We start from the raw sequence: 16,973 nt of genomic DNA, 5'->3' as shown, positions 1-16,973 counted from the left end.
AGCTGTTGTCTCCTCTCGCACCTCATCCCAGCCTCTTTGATAGGTAGTTGATAACAGTCTGATGGGGCTGGGCTGGTTGTATATATAGAGGGAGGCAACTGGCACAGAGAGACATTACCTTTACTACAGCAAGCAACAGCACCTGTCTTCTCCTTAATTGGATTTTCAGTCAGGACTTTGTTTCTCTTCACGATGGATCTCTTCTCCTTCACCCTGACTCTCCTGGTTCTCCTGGCCCCAGCCTGGGGCTTCAACCTGGGTCAGTCGACCCGCTGTGTGCCTATCCCCCACCAAATGAGTGTGTGCCAGGACGTGGGCTACTCGGAGATGAGGCTGCCTAACTTGCTGGGGCACAGCAGCCTAGAGGGCGAGGTGGTTCCCCGCTCGGAGGACTGGAGACCCCTGCTGCAGACCGGTTGCCATCCCCAGGCCCAGGCCTTCCTCTGCTCCCTCATCGCGCCCGTCTGCCTCGACGCGTAAGTCTGTAGCTTTTGTTTGCCTTTTACCTATACATGTCCTCTTCTATCTTTCTATGTCCTTCCTGTGTGTGTGTGTGTGTGTGTGTGTGTGTCTTTCGCTCTCCATACTAGGCTGCTCTCTTCCTTCTCTGTCAACTTGGCTGTTCTCTCTGTCTATTTCCCTATTACCTTCCCCTTGAGAACATCCCACTGCCAACTCCTTCTCAAGAGGGAACTGTCCACTCATCCATCACTTATATTTCACCCTCAGTGTGTTTACAATGGAACATGACCCCGTGTCTGTCTCTCCATCTCCAGTTTTATCCAGCCGTGCCGTAGCCTGTGTGTGGCCGTCAGGGACAGCTGTGCCCCAGTACTGTCCTGTCAGGGCCAAGTCTGGCCAGAGGCGCTAGACTGTGACCGCTTCCCTACCCAGGAAGACATGTGCCTGACCCCCCACCCCAAACACAGCAACAGCCACCTCGCCAAAGCACTGCCTAAGCCTGCATGCCAAGCATGTCCTTCCGTGGAGGAGCACCCTTCACTGAAGACAGTTCTGGATGCTCTGTGCCAGGATGACTTTGGTAAGCATGTGCAATAATGTACTGTATATATGTGTATGTTTTCACTGATTAGTATGTTATGCAAGTTTATTAGTGTGTATATTTGTACCATACGTATGTGTGTAGTTCTGTCTCAGCTAGCATACTCACCTTCTGTTCTCTCTCTCCTCCCTCAGCTGTAACAGCTAAGCTGTCTCGCCGGCGCCTTCTCTCAGGGGAGCCAGAGTTTGAGGTGGAAGGCCGGATAGAGTTTATCCGCCAGGGCCCCCTGCTTCCCTACGACACCCAGCACCTCCTCCAGCAGTGGCTGCTCATCAACCTGCCCTGTGCCAACGTACTGGTCCGGCCCGGCCGTGTCCAGCTCTACCTGCTGACCGGCGCTGTCCAGTCCGATGGCACCCTGGCCCTCACCCGCCTCTTCCCCTGGCACAAGAAGAACAACAGCATCACAATGGCTGCACGCAAGTGGAAACACCACAGGTGTTGAGTGACTGGATGATAGTGATATAATGAAAAATATGATCTCTGTTAAATCTGTGTTGCTTAGAATGGTGTCCTGAGTGGAAGGTCAGTTGAGTATATGATGTTTTCTGAAGTTACTGACTTGATGTCAGAGGTGTTGCTCTCTGGACTGGACTCTCTCATTAGCCCTCTGTTGCCCTCTGCTCCTTCACAGTAGCTCAGCTACAGCACACAGTAATAGAATGCACTCTAAAAACTATACATAGTAATAGCTAAATGTAAATTATTTCTAAAGAGTATTATTTTCTATTTAGATAATGCCGTATTTATGTGTTTTGTATGTTGGATTTTTCTGTTAAGTGAGTGAAAATAATACGATAATAAAATGTAAATATGTAATCTATTTCTATTGAATTAGTGTTGGTTATTCTATATGATTCATACAGCATGTAAAATAGCCAGAACCTTACAGCCAAGTAGGTGAATGAAGAATGGTGCAGGAGTGCAGGATGTCCAGATAGTGAATGGATGAGGAAAAGACAAAGTCCAAAAATAAAAGTCTTACAAACAACAAAGTTCCAGCATAACATCTGGCATTCACCATGGTTGTACAATGTTACATTTAATTGGCATTTCATATTTGTAATATCTGTCATTTATTTGATATTGTCTCTGAGGTCCTTGGTAGCAAGCACTATCTTTATTGATGTACTGTATTTTTGTGTGAATATTAAAGGCCCAGTGCTTCCCAAAATTTGTTTTATATATATTTCCACACTGAGGTTCGAATAATACTGTGAAATTGATAATGTCATTTAAGTGTAAGAGCTGGTTGAAAAGACCTCTTTGGTTGGATGGAGTTTTGGCCTGCCTGGTGACATCATCAGACAGTATAAGTTTTAATAGACCAATAACAAAAAGAGTTTCAAACCTCTCTGCCAATAACTGCTAGTTTTCAGGTTACATATCCCTCCCATTAGGCTCATCCAATTAGACCCCCCAGACCACTCCCAGACAGTCCTAGCAATATTCTAGCTTGAGACGTTGTTCTTTGCTTAGAAGCTATTTTTATTTGTTTTTAACCATTTTAATTAATAACAGTAATGTACATAATTGTTACACAGAAATAATTTTATATTGAGATAAAAATGCCTGCATTGGGCCTTTAAATACTGTAACTTATTACTGTTGTCTCGTATTACTATTGCTTACTCAACATCTTGAATTTTAACATGGAATGAAGAAATCAGCATTTAATGAATCATTTTATTTACAGAAATTGTTTCAGTTAAGAGTAAAATAAATATTCTGAATACAGTCTTACATGTTAAAGCATTTGTACATGGTTGTGTGTAGCTGACTAACCTTCAGTTTGTGTTTATATACAGTGTATGATTTAATAAAGTTTCCAAAACGTTACTACACAATAGCAATCCACACAATATTATAATTACAAGATTTTCTTGTTATGAAGTGTTAGTCGTTTTATCCAATGCTCAATGCCCATCTTTCAGTCTCTCATCCTCTCAGGGGTCAGAGGTCATTGTGTATCTGTGTGGACTCAGTGGCTGTTTCAAAGTCGCAGGTTCCTTGCATGACTCTTTCTCTGTGGTAACACCTGTGTCCGAGTCTTGCTGCTGTGACGGTGAGCTGTCTGATGGCGTGCCCATGCTCTCTGGTGCCCCCTTGCGTTCTTCTTCCTGGTTGCAGCCCCGGGACATGAGCTCCTCCATGGGGGAGCGGCAGCTGTGAGCCTCCTTCTCCTTACAGTTCCTCCACTTCATTCTCCGGTTCTGAAACCAGATCTTCACCTACAGTAGACACACGGGTCAGTGAGAGGTTCATTTTGGGGTGCCAGTTGTTTTGTTTAGTCAAATCTAAGTCTATGATACAGCAGGGAGCATTATATCTATTTATTCAGTCTGTTTGAAGTGCCACAATTATACTTTTCTAAGTAGTGCCACAATTATACTTTTCTAATTAGACAAACACTTAGAGCATATGCAATTTTAGTCTACTTCTCTGCTTTTCAAATCTAAAATAAGAACAGCCACCTCAACTACAACTGAAATGTTGACCTCTTTCCCCCTACTTTAGACAAAAGCTTAGAGGGTATGACATCTTGGTCTTCTTCTTACAATTATCACAGTAGTGATAGCAGTATTGTAATAACATTTTAAGATGAGGGACACTTCTCATAGAAGTGACTCTAGATACAGTGCCTTGCAAAAGTATTCGGCCCCCTTGAACTTTGTGACCTTTTGCCACATTTCAGGCTTCAAACATAAAGATATAAAACTGTATTTTTTTGTGAAGAATCAACAACAAGTGGGACACAATCATGAAGTGGAACAACATTTATTGGATATTTCAAACTTTTTTAACAAATCAAAAACTGAAAAATTGGGCGTGCAAAATTATTCAGCCCCTTTACTTTCAGTGCAGCAAACTCTCTCCAGAAGTTCAGTGAGGATCTCTGAATGATCCAATGTTGACCTAAATTACTAATGATGATAAATACAATCCACCTGTGTGTAATCAAGTCTCCGTATAAATGCACCTGCACTGTGATAGTCTCAGAGGTCCGTTAAAAGCACAGAGAGCATTATGAAGAATAAGGAACACACCAGGCAGGTCCAAGATACTGTTGTGAAGAAGTTTAAAGCCGGATTTGGATACAAAAAGATTTCCCAAGCTTTAAACATCCCAAGGAGCACTGTGCAAGCGATAATATTGAAATGGAAGGAGTATCAGACCACTGCAAATCTATCAAGACCTGGCCGTCCCTCTAAACTTTCAGCTCATACAAGGAGAAGACTGATCAGAGATGCAGCCAAGAGGCCCATGATCACTCTGGATGAACTGCAGAGATCTACAGCTGAGGTGGGAGACTCTGTCCATAGGACAACAATCAGTCGTATATTGCACAAATCTGGCCTTTATGGAAGAGTGGCAAGAAGAAAGCCATTTCTTAAAGATATCCATAAAAAGTGTTGTTTAAAGTTTGCCAAAAGCCACCTGGGAGACACACCAAACATGTGGAAGTAGGTGCTCTGGTCAGATGAAACCAAAATTGAACTTTTTGGCAACAATGCAAAACGTTATGTTTGGCGTAAAAGCAACACAGCTCATCACCCTGAACACACCATACCCACTGTCAAACATGGTGGTGGCAGCATCATGGTTTGGGCCTGCTTTTCTTCAGCAGGGACAGGGAAGATGGTTAAAATTGATGGGAAGATGGATGGAGCCAAATACAGGACCATTCTGGAAGAAAACCTGATGGAGTCTGCAAAAGACCTGAGACTGGGACGGAGATTTGTCTTCCAAAAAGACAATGATCCAAAACATAAAGCAAAATCTACAATGGAATGGTTCAAAAATAAACATATCCAGGTGTTAGAATGGCCAAGTCAAAGTCCAGACCTGAATCCAATCGAGAATCTGTGGAAAGAACTGAAAACTGCTGTTTACAAATGCTCTCCATCCAACCTCACTGAGCTCGAGCTGTTTTGCAAGGAGGAATGGGAAAAAATGTCAGTCTCTCGATGTGCAAAACTGATAGAGACATACCCCAAGCAACTTACAGCTGTAATCGCAGCAAAAGGTGGCGCTACAAAGTATTAACTTAAGGGGGCTGAATAATTTTGCACGTCCAATTTTTCAGTTTTTGATTTGTTACAAAAGTTTGAAATATCCAATAAATGTTGTTCCACTTCATGATTGTGTCCAACTTGTTGTTGATTCTTCACAAAAAAACACAGTTTTATATCTTTATGTTTGAAGCCTGAAATGTGGCAAAAGGTCGCAAAGTTCAAGGGGGCTGAATACTTTCGCAAGGCACTGTATTTACTAAATCTAGGCTGGAGCACTCATACCCAGTAAAATGTGTTTGCATTCAATGAAGAGGTGATATGAGAAAAAAGCATGATGTATCATAGGATATAAAATGGGGTTTTAATGGTGACCTCCGACCTAGACCTACAGTATATGGTATCCTACCTGGGATTCCTTCAGGCTGAGATCTGCTGCCAGTTTGTTTCTGTCTGTCTTGCTGATGTATTTCTGTCTTTTGAATGTTTTCTCCAGCTCCTTCCTCTGCTCATCTGAGAACACCGCCCTCCTCAGGATTCCTCGCCGGGATTTGGGGCTCGTATCCGGGGACCACATCGGAATATAAGCTCCCTCTGAAAGGTCAGAGGTCAGAATCATTCATGTTTGTATTCTAGCTAAAAAATTACCTGACTTGAGAAAAGGCAAATGTCATTTTTTTGCATTGTGTTATTATGGATGAGTAAACTTATTTTCATTGACATATGTTCTCTGTTGCATGAATGCAATGGAACATTGCCCTACTAGATACAAGTACCAATATTTTAATATGGAAATGGATGTAAGGTGAACGAAGTCAATAACAAGATAAATATATTACTGTATATTCCCACATCAAGTGGACTGAAATAGAAAATCATCCTAATTAATGAATGGAAATGTTGGTATTCAAATGCATTATTGCTCTGGCTATCATATCCAGTCCAGTCCAAATTACTGAATACATCCTTATACTGATTATATACTTAACAAAAATATAAATATAAATGCAATATGCAACATTACAGTTCATATCAGTTAATCAGTTCATTTAAAACAATTCATTTGGCCTTAATCTATGGCTTTCACATGACTGGGACTAAAGATATGCATTTTTTGATCACAGTTACCTTAAAAAAATGGGCCTCACAATGATCCTCAGAATGTCGTCACAATATTTTTGTGCATTCAAATTGCCATCGATAAAATGCAATTGTGTTTGTTGTCAGTAGCTTATGCATGCCCATACCATAACCCCACCGCCCCCATGGGGCACTCTGTTCACAACAATGACGTCAGCAAACTGCTCGCCCATCCGATCTATACACGTAGTCTGCGGTTATGATGGACGTACTGCCAAATTCTCTAAAATTACATTGTAGACAGCTTATGGTAGAGAAATTAACATTCAATTCTCTGGCAACAGCTCTGTGGACATTGCTGCAGTCAGCATGTCAATTGCACACTCGCTCAAACAACATGGGACCAACACATTTTGGTCAGTGTAAAAGGCAGACTCACGCATCTACTAACTGGCTCACTTCGTCACTCACTATCTACATGGATTGTGTCCATTTTCCATCACTCTTATACACACTTACTCTCCACTACTTAGTTTGCATCAATCTGTCTAATTTAACAAAATGGGGGTGACTAAAGAGAGAATGGAGACCCATTTTCACAGAGGAGAAAGAGATTGGGTGAAGAGCAATCCCACACTGCCTGACTCACGCACAACAAGAGTCAAGTGGAACATTTGACCAAATCCCAATGAGCAATGCCTTTTTAATCTGTACGACAAATCTGCACACAGACCACCTCTGGGGTGCGAGTAACCGGTTAGATGCGCTCCTCAGGCCTCAATGGCTACCACTTAAATGGAGTTTTAACAGGTCACTCCCAAGGGCTTCATGGTCTGAGCGCACAACCCTTAGGGTCTAGCCACAAAGGCTGTTCATTGAAAGGACACTGCTCGCTGGCTCAGCGTTCCTCACTAAATATTTTCTCTTGCAGGTATGGGCCCGGTTCTATGGGAAGATGAGCTCGAATAAGTCTATACACTTTCATTGAGTGTTTTATGTTCAGGTCAGGGGACTTTAAATGAAAAGTAATGAGAGTGAGTTGACAGGAAAAGGAGGAAGTTGAGGAGCTGGTTTCTGTGGCCACACAAAGAGGGAGTGGGCAGCCCCCTTTCTGCAGAGGAATAGCTGTTTTCTGTGTTTTTGTGCTTCGCAGAGTTTATTACTGCAGTGAAAAATTGCAGCGGGGTCCCTTGTGGATGGGGGAGTGAAAGTGCTGATTGGTCACAGCATTGTCCTGTTGCTGGGCACTGTGGGAAAGTGTCAGCCCACTAAGAAGGCTCAGGGAACCGGGGGGGTCTACTGAGGGATTATATTTGCTGCCTCACTTGTCAGGAGTCAAAGGACCTAGCAACTAGCATCACAGCCCTGACAGAAGTTAGGAGAAGTCACTGCTGCCCTCGTCATGAGACTTTCACTATGAAAGGTTAATACAGACTTCAAAATAAATCCAATTACCTAACACAATTCAAATCCATATAGATTCTGGTTTCATGGAAATATTTTCCATGAATCCTACACTAAATCATTTTAGGAACCTCATTATATAAATAAATCCCCTCCTTTTGCAAGTCGGAACATTAGCAGTTTGGTCACACTGATTCAATTATCACAGTTGGACCAACTATCAGCCAAACTGTCCTATGTGCTGAGACTCAGCTCACAGAGATGCAATACGAATGTCACACAGAGACCAATAACAGTTACATGGCATACCTCTTATTAATACAGTCCTAATCTGACAGAGACAAGGCGCTCTGCACACTTGAGTGGGCCTGTGTGCGTATCTATATGACTCCAAATGGGGGCCTTAATGGCCATAAAAGCACCCGCCCCCACCCCCTGCTCCACCCCCCCCCCCCCCCACCACCCCTAAATGGTCTAAATAGCCGTGAATGGTCATGAATAGCAGTGCAGAGAGTTGAGTGGAGAATTAGCTCCTTGGCATTGCATCAGTAATTAGCCGTAGAGAATATGGGAGACCCTGCTGTTAATGCTTAGAGGAGCTGAGGCGTCACTGATGAAGTATTAAACACTCACCGGAGAAGACAAGTGGAGGGCTGGACCCACCACAGCACACTGCTGCCAGCACATACCGAGGGCGCCGTAGAAACACACTGCTCAACAGGCCTGCAGAGAGAAGAGATAGAGGGAGAAGGGGAAGGAGGAATAGAGAGAGGGGGAGAGAGAAAGAAGGGGAAAGGGAGAGAGAATATGGAGAGAGGGGGTAAGTTAAAGTAAAAAATAGCATGAGCAGAGAGACAGGTGTAATTTCAGAGGAAACACAGAATCTCTTTTAGTGGGTTTTATTACACCCACAGCCCCCCCTGCACACTTAATTATACTGGATTTTATATACTGGAGTTTCCTGGTAGATTTTCCCCACATGTTCCATAATTCTCTACAGTAGCTGAAAGGGAATAGGAGAGATACTTAATGGTGCAGTTACGAGTGCCTCTCTCACTTTATAACTACTGGGGGATGCCACCCACTTTATATGTAAACTGAGTGTACAAAACATTAGGAACACCTGCTCTTTCCATGACGTAGCCTAACCAAGTGAATCCAGGTGAAAGCCATGATCCCTTAAATCCACTTTAGTCAGAGTAGATGAAGAGACAGGTAAAATAAGTATTTTTAAGCCTTGAGACAACTGAGACATGGATTGTGTATGTGTGCCATTCAGAGCGTGAACGGGCAAGACAAAAGACTTAAGTGCCTTTGAACGGGGTATGGTAGTAGGTGCCAGGTGCACTGGTTTGAGCGAGACAAGAACTGCAACGCTGCTGGGTTTTTCACGCAGCAGTTTCCCGTGTGTATCAAGAATGGTACACCACAAAGGATATCCAGCCAACTTGACACGATAGTGGGAAGCATTGTATTCAACCTTATAAAGTCTGTGCCCCAACGAATTGAGGCTGTTCTGAGGGCAAAAAGGATGCAACTCAATATTAGGAAAGTGTTCCTAATGTTTTGAGCTCTCAGTGTATATACTGTATTCTAGTCAAGGCCTATCCTATAAAAGCTCTGCCGTCATTGAAAATAAGAATGCGTTCTTAACTGACTTGCCTGGTTAAATAAAGGTAAAATTAAAAAAAAATAATAATAAATGTATGCACTGCTGCAGGAACACAAGCATTTTGCTGCACCCGCGATAACATCTGCTGAATATGTGTATGCGACCATTACAATACAATTTGATTTGAGATGGAAGCTGGTATGAGATACATTTACGACATTTGGTATGTAAGCATGTACATTTCTCTGTGCCAAAGTCTATTCTTCAATACAAATACTACATATTGCATGTTTTGGGTAGTCAAATGGTAAACATTAGAGGAGCAACTAAAATGTTTTTAAAAAGGACTCTGACTTTCATTATTGTCATGTGTATAATAACTACTACGTGTTATCTTTTAGAATGGGTCTTATTTGTAGTAAATATCCATTATAACCTGCAGGTGAAGATGAAGTTTATAATGTTTTAGAATTGTATTTACTTTAATATTGAAAGTAAAACACATAAAGAAAATGTCAGTCACACTTTATTTTCTGGATAGTCCATCTGCAGATGCTCTACAGACGGTCATACTATCAACAAACTGATCTGTTGACAAACAACTGCTGGCTAAGTTTATGGTTAGGGTTAGGTTTAGAACAAAGATTAAGGTTATGGTTAGGGCTAGAGTAAGGGTTAAGTTTATGGTTAGGGTTAGGTTTAGAACAAAGATTAAGGTTATGGTTAGGGCTAGAGTAAGGGTTAAGTTTATGGTTAGGGTTAGGTTTAGAACAAAGATTAAGGTTATGGTTAGGGCTAGAGTAAGGGTTAAGTTTATGGTTAGGGTTAGGTTTAGAACAAAGATTAAGGTTATGGTTAGGGCTAGAGTAAGGGTTAAGTTTATGGTTAGGTTTAGAACAAAGATTAAGGTTAGGGTTAGGGCTAGGGTAAGGGTTAAGTTTATGGTTAGGTTTAGAACAAAGATTAAGGTTAGGGTTAGGGCTATGGTAAGTGTTAAGTTTAGGGTTAGAACAAAGATTAAGGTTAGGGTTAGGGCTATGGTAAGGGTTAAGTTTAGGGTTAGGGTTATGGTTAGGGTAAGGGTTAGGGTTAGGGTAAGGGGTTAAGTTTAGGGTTAGAATAAGGATTAGGGTTAGGGTTAGTAGATAGTTAGTTGAAATATTGCTAATCATCTGCAGATGAACTATCCAAATAAAGTGTTACCTAAATGGCAGTATAGCAAATGGAATTTGTATCTGATATAATTTTCTGATATTTTGAGCTGAAGGCATGGAAGAATAAATTGATAGGATGAAGAGGTTACACTTCCTTACAGTGTCTTTTTTAATGAGAAATCTATATAAATAGGATTTGTTCTGAACAATAAGTATTTTCTGAAAATGTGCTTTACTTCGAATGATTCTAAATGTTTCAAATCATGTTGCATGCATTTTGACACGAGGGAGAGTCGAAACAACTGGTTTTGTCAATTCTAAGGCACATATATTTTTAAGAAATAAATACATAAAATCAAATCACATTTCCCCCATGTATAGTTTCAAGGGCCTACACATTCGATCTCACAATCACCAATATAATATACTAATATAATAATGTGGTGTATTATATACTATTGTACCTGAGTGTGGATGAGGAGGAAGCCCTCTGTCTTTGACTCGTTCACAGTTTTTACTCTGGCCCTCATAGACAACATGCTGAGGGCCCCAGGTGCTCCAGTAGGGGCCGGTCGAGGGCTCCTTGAAGAGCCCACTTGATGGTCCACCTGAGGTGGGCGAGGAAGAGGATGAGGAAAAGGATGGCCCTGCCGAGCGCAGCAGGTTGTCTATGAGGAAGCTCTTCCCAGAGATGCCAAAGCCTGGATGAGTAGGTGATCCTGCCGCCATATTCTCCTTCTGACCACCGATCATCCTGTTCACTGTGACCCTAAGGAACGCTCCCTCACCCGATTAAGGAAACCCCCGCACCTCTCTGATTCAGAGGGGTTGGGTTAAATGCGGAAGACACATTTCAGTTGAATGCATTCAGTTGTACAACTTCCCTTTCACTCACCTCACAGTACAGCCCATTAGTCTCAGCAGCCACAGAGCCAAGTTACAGAAGATACTCAAAGTTGAGATATAATCCCTTCAAGTCTCCCCAGACCAGGGCCAACTTCAAGTCCCAGGAAAAGAAAAGCTCTCTCTCTCTCTTCTTCTCTTCTCTCTTTCTCTTCTCCTCCAGGGTCTGCACTTTGCTCCAGGGCTACCGTGTGATTGGCTAAGAGGTTCTAATGTGATTCTCAATTCAGATAAGACTGGGTGCTTTCTGGAGTGGCAGAAGGTGGGCCCGTCTCCATTCATTATGTCAACTTGCCTATTAAATGATAGACACCAGATAAAATGGACTGCTGGCCAAAGTTTAACGTGCACCAAGCATATTTCTCAGTCCTGCAGTAAATAGTTTTCCCTTTTCTGCAGCTACCTTAGAGCAGCCATTGTGTCCCATAGAAAGGCATGGAAATGAAATAGTTTGCAGCTCACTTGTGCGCACAATGTATAATAATATTATTTGGTTTGGTTTGATCGAGGTCACTGTATACGTATGGATTTTGATGCAAGATAACTTAACTTTAATTGACCACCAGATACAGAATATGAATGTTCTGAATGACCGATTCATCAGGTCATTCATATTTCATGTTTTACTCTATGAATTCACACCAATTAATACATGTTTCAGATTGCCTCTGTAATGGTCTAAGTGGTATTCTCCCACCACGTTCCTCCTCTTTTTAGTGACTTGGTTGACCTACTATGGTTTGTCACTTAGAGACTTGACAGGCCTATTGGTTCCTACTTGAGAATCGATTCCGTCCGTTTTAAAAATACCTTCCGTCCAGCTTGACAGAAATATGCACAAAAAATCTGTGAAGGATCTACAGCAGTTAACGTTGGGGTCTGATGTGGATGAAAGGGAGAGACAATGTAAGAGGTCAACTTTGATAGAACAGTGTAGTTGAAATACTATTGGTTATGTGAGAAGCAGATGTATATAATACTACAACAAATTCAGGGCACAGGAGGTTGTTGGCACCTTAATTGGGGAGGACGGGCTCTTGTTAATGGCTGGAGAGGAATGAGTGGAATGGTATCAAATACATAAAAAAAACATGGTTTCCATGTGTTTGATGCCATTCCATTGACTCCGTTCCAGCCATTATTATGAGCCGTCCTCCCCTCAGCAGCCTCCACTGATTCAGGGGAAGCCGAACTGGAACTCGAACCCGGGTTTGTTGTTATAGATTTATTGAATTTCAGAGGCATAGTTGAAGCTTTGCAGGATATACATGGTATAGTACTGTATACACTGTCCAATTAAATGTTCACTTGCAGGTTCCTTCTCGACAATGCAAATGCAACAAGAAATAATAAAAGATAAGAATATGAACATAAAGTAAATGGTTCAGTAGAATAGAATAAAAATGTTAGAATAAGTATAATACAGGAAGGCACAAATTATAGTGCAATATTTACACGTGTTTTGGGGAAGGTGGGGTTGATGTGTGTGTAGCATGATTTTATATGTGTGTGTGTGAGTGGGGGGGGGGGTGTATGCGTGAGTGCGTGTGTGGTATATTTTAGCCAATGGATGGCTGGCATCATGTGTAACCATATGACCCTGAGCTGACTGCTCCGGCTAATGATACTCAGCCTCATAATAGAGGAGCTGGGGGAAAGGAGGAAATTAAATTGTGGAACAGTAAGCAAGCATGTCCAGGCAAAGCGAGGCGAGGGGGTGCACGGTTCGGGGGACACCTCATGCTGGGCATGGAAAATGTCCCAGACAGCCAAAGCAATTGTCTGGCCGCCAGGGAGCCAAAGGTTGCTTGTAATCAGATTTGAGGTTTTATATTCTCCAGACTGGTGGAAAAAGCAACTGTGGTGTCTTGTTTGAGGGGTGTTTGTGGGCTCAGGCTGTGCTATCTACCTCTGTGTGTACCTAATGCCTGTTTACATGCTCCACATTGGCCGCTGTTTGTGATACTGCCATAGGGTTTTGTCTGTTGCCAACAGGAACCATTTGTTCATGACACAGTGAGCCACAGGCAGCAGTGTGGGACTATTTATCTCGAAATAAGTCAAACTTGCATATTAAAAAAATCATATAATAAGCTGCATCTCTGATGATACTGCCTGCAAGATGAGTGCACTGTTGTTTTTATCTGCAATGTGTTTGAGATTATTCAGTTTAAGGGATAAACAATTTGTTCTTTTTTGGGTTTGGGGGTTTTAGATTTAATTTATTTGCACCAAAGAAAACAAGTTAAAGACAAAACAGTACAGACAAAAACCTGGTGTGCAGGTGAGGTTGGAAAACCAAAAGGGCTTAAATGAAAACCACACCAAAAAAACAATATACAATTATTAATATACAATATTAGTACAAAAAAAGTTTGTTCAATCAGTTAAACAAAGAATACTAATTACAACTGTTGATAGTATACTGAATATACAGGAAAAACATGTTTGATTATGTGTGTCTGTATGTGTTTGTGAGAGCTAGGCTACATGGAGGAGACTACTGGGTAGTTTGGATCATCAGTCTGACCCCTAGTCTTCACTTGAAGTTATTGAGTGATGATGACGTTTTGTCAAAGTGAAGATAGGAATTCCAGAGTATGGAACCTCTGTATCTGCTAGCTAGAGCAAGGTGCGGCAGAGGGAAGGGTGAAGGTTATTGTAGTGTCGTGTTGAATGCATGGATTTGGGAAGGAACATGGAAGAATCCATTGAAAGTTTAGGTAGGCTGTCTGGGAGGTATATGTATTTGTAGATGAAGGTTCATGGAGTATATTAATGGACAATATATTGAGTTTCTTAAACAGAGGGGCAGATGGAGCCAAGTAGTTAAAGGAGGTGGCTAGTCCTGCAAATTAGTCATTTGGGTAGGTAGGAAGCATGTGCAATAGCCCAGACAATATTGCAGTAAATGAGATAACTTAAGCTGTAGTATAGTGTTAGGAAGCAAGGCTGATGAACCAATCCACTAATCTTTCTGATGATACAAATTTGCTGCATATGCTTTTTCCAGGATAACTTTTCATCAACTACAACACCTAGGAATCTAGTGAATTAAACCAGGTCCATTTCATTCTCACCAATTGAGATTCTGGCTCTTACATTTTTTTCTTTCTTATTCTTACCAGTGAATACAACGCAGTTGGATTCTTTTTTACATTTAAAGATCATTTGATTATATGGAACCATTCAGAAAACTTGGTCATGCCTGAGTTGGCTTCATTGATTAGTGAATCGAAATTCTTGTGAGATAAAACCAAGTTGGTATCATCAGCAAAGAAAATGGGTCATTGATATAGATTAGGAATAACACAGGTCTAAGGATTGAACCCTGTGGAATGCCACAGGATATCCTGGCCCTGGTAGATGCACAACCATTTGCATATACAAATTGTTCTCTATCATAAACGTAAGTATATAAGATCATGAAAACTGTAATAATGTAATTTAGCAAATAATATTTCATGATCAACTGTGTCTAACGCATTGGATAAATCTAGGGGGTAAAATGCTATGCCTCTGCTAAGTAACAACACTGATTATTTCCTTGATGATATTGACTGTGCTTATCAACAAATGGATTGTACATGGATTGCAATCTTGTAAGACTTGATATTTGGCATGAAAAGCATCGTTAGGATTCACAACTTTTTAATGGGACCTATTCCAAAGGAAGTAGGTATAATTGAGACATCGGGATTGCGGCTCTTGAAAATACCCTGAAAACAAGTTCCTGTGAATTCATTTGATGTACATTCTGCTCTCTATTGGAGAGAAAAAGTGAGGTCCCCCATTCAGAGCTCCACAATGATCCTGTTGAGATCCAGCACTTTGCAGACCAGCTGAGCTCCTTTCTGTCCCTGGTCTCTAAAAAAGATACCGGGCCATTGCACACTCAATTGATATTCCACCACTCAAACTTAATATCATGAATGGAGGTCCAGACTCTATGAATCAGAAGACAATGCGCTTAGCTTAGCAGCAAACTGGCACTTTGTATGGTGTCTGTGGCAGCAGTGAGGAAGTGTCTAATGTGAGGCTCACAATTGTGCTTCTATAGAGTTCTAATGAGCTTCAGTGTGGAGGATGAATGGTCGGGGCCTTTCAGTGTGAGGGCCAGGGAGCGAGTTCTGTGCACACCCACACAATGGAAGCAAGAGGGGAGGCAGGCAGGCACTGCACTGCAGTAACACTGCAAAGCTAAGCCATTACAAGCCCGACGAATAAGAGAGATAAAATAGAACCCCATGCTGAATAAATACTGAAATGTGTGGTTTTGAAGCTGCAGTCATTGTTCTATATTAATTGAATCTGTCATCTAAGTACATACTGTACATCCACCCATCATTTAAAAATTGTTTTTAATCACCTTTATTTAACCAGGTAGGCTAGTTGAGAACAAGTTCTTATTTACAACTGCGACCTGGCCAAGATAAAGCAAAGCAGTGCAACACAAACAACAACACAGAGTTACACATGGAATAATCAAACATACAGTCAATAATAGAATAGAAAACATCTATATACAGTGTGTGCAAACGAGGTAGGATAAGGGAGGTAAGGCAATAAATAGGCCCTAGTGGCAAAATAATTACAATATAGCAATTAAACACTGGAGTGATAGATGTGCAGAAGATGAATGTGCAAGTAGATATACTGGGGTGCATAGGAGCAAAATAAATAAATACAGTATGGGGATGAGGTAGTTGGGTGGGCTATTTACAGATGGGCTGTGTACAGCTGCAACGATCGGTAAGCTGCTCTGACAGCTGGTGCTTAAAGTTAGTGAGGGAGATATGAGTCTCCAGCTTCAGTGATTTATGCAGTTCGTTCCAGTCATTGGCAGCAAAGAACTGGAAGGAAAGTGACCAAAGGAGGAATTGGCCAGTGAAATATACCTGCTGGAGCGCTTGCTACGGGTGCTGCAATGGATGCTGCAATGGTGACCAGTGAGCAGAGATAAGGCGGGGCTTTACCTAGCAAAGATTTATAGATGACCTGGGGGCCAGCCAACAAGATCATACAGGTCGCAGTGGTGGGTAGTATATGGGGCTTTGGTGACAAAACGGATGGCACTGTGATAGACTGCATCCAATTTGCTGAGTAGAGTGTTGGAGGCGATTTTGTAAATGACATCGCCGAAGTCAAGGAATGGTAGGATAGTCAGTTTTACGAGGGTATGTTTGGCAGCATGAGTGAAGGATGCTTTGTTGCAGAATAGAAGTCGATTCTAGATTTAATTTTGGATTGGAGATGTTTGATGTGAGTCTGGAAGGAGAGTTTACAGTCTAACCAGACACCTAGGTATTTGTAGTTGTCCACATAATCTAAGTCAGAACTGTCCAGAGTAGTGATACTGGACGGGATGGGCAGGTGCAGGCTGCGATCGGTTGAAGAGCATGCATTTAGTTTTACTTGCATTTAAGAGCAGTTGGAGGCCACGGAAGGAGGGTTGTATGGCATTGAAGCTCGTCTGGAGGTTAGTTAAAACAGTGTCCAAAGAAGGGCCAGAAGTATACAGGAGTATCATAGTGTGCCTCTGTGTGTGTGTGTATTTGCTGTTGCCCCAGCACGTGACCGTGACACTGGGCTGATGTCTCCTCAGACTTGCATGATTATGATCCATGAGTATCAGACATCTTCATAACAGCTGCAGAGAGAATTGGGAAATTGCAATTAAAGATGATGGAAAATAAATAAATGCTCTGTAATTCACCATGGGGAAAAAAATAAAAAATTATACT

At 41.8% G+C, this 16,973-nt stretch overlaps 1 protein-coding gene across 1 annotated transcript; it reads left to right on the top strand.

Moving 5' to 3' along the window:
- Positions 1-279: 279 nt before the first annotated feature.
- Positions 280-1,508, top strand: LOC135555141 (secreted frizzled-related protein 5-like). The gene is made up of 3 exons (XM_064987497.1): positions 280-476; positions 777-1,042; positions 1,198-1,508. The coding sequence occupies exons 1-3, from the start codon at positions 295-297 to the stop codon at positions 1,506-1,508; spliced, it is 759 nt and encodes a 252-aa protein (XP_064843569.1). The 5' UTR covers positions 280-294.
- Positions 1,509-16,973: the final 15,465 nt, after the last annotated feature.

Source organism: Oncorhynchus masou, chromosome 15 (assembly GCF_036934945.1).
Source record: "Oncorhynchus masou masou isolate Uvic2021 chromosome 15, UVic_Omas_1.1, whole genome shotgun sequence".
NCBI classification, from domain to species: Eukaryota; Metazoa; Chordata; class Actinopteri; order Salmoniformes; family Salmonidae; genus Oncorhynchus; species Oncorhynchus masou.
This window is presented reverse-complemented; position numbering and strand designations above follow the sequence as displayed.

Coding starts and splice junctions, on each gene's coding strand:
- LOC135555141 (XM_064987497.1), top strand. CDS start 295: ATGAGTGTGTGCCAGGACGTGGGCTACTCGGAGATGAGGCTGCCTAAC. Junction 477..776: donor GCGCCCGTCTGCCTCGACGC/GTAAGTCTGTAG, acceptor CTCCATCTCCAG/TTTTATCCAGCCGTGCCGTA. Junction 1,043..1,197: donor TCTGTGCCAGGATGACTTTG/GTAAGCATGTGC, acceptor CTCCTCCCTCAG/CTGTAACAGCTAAGCTGTCT.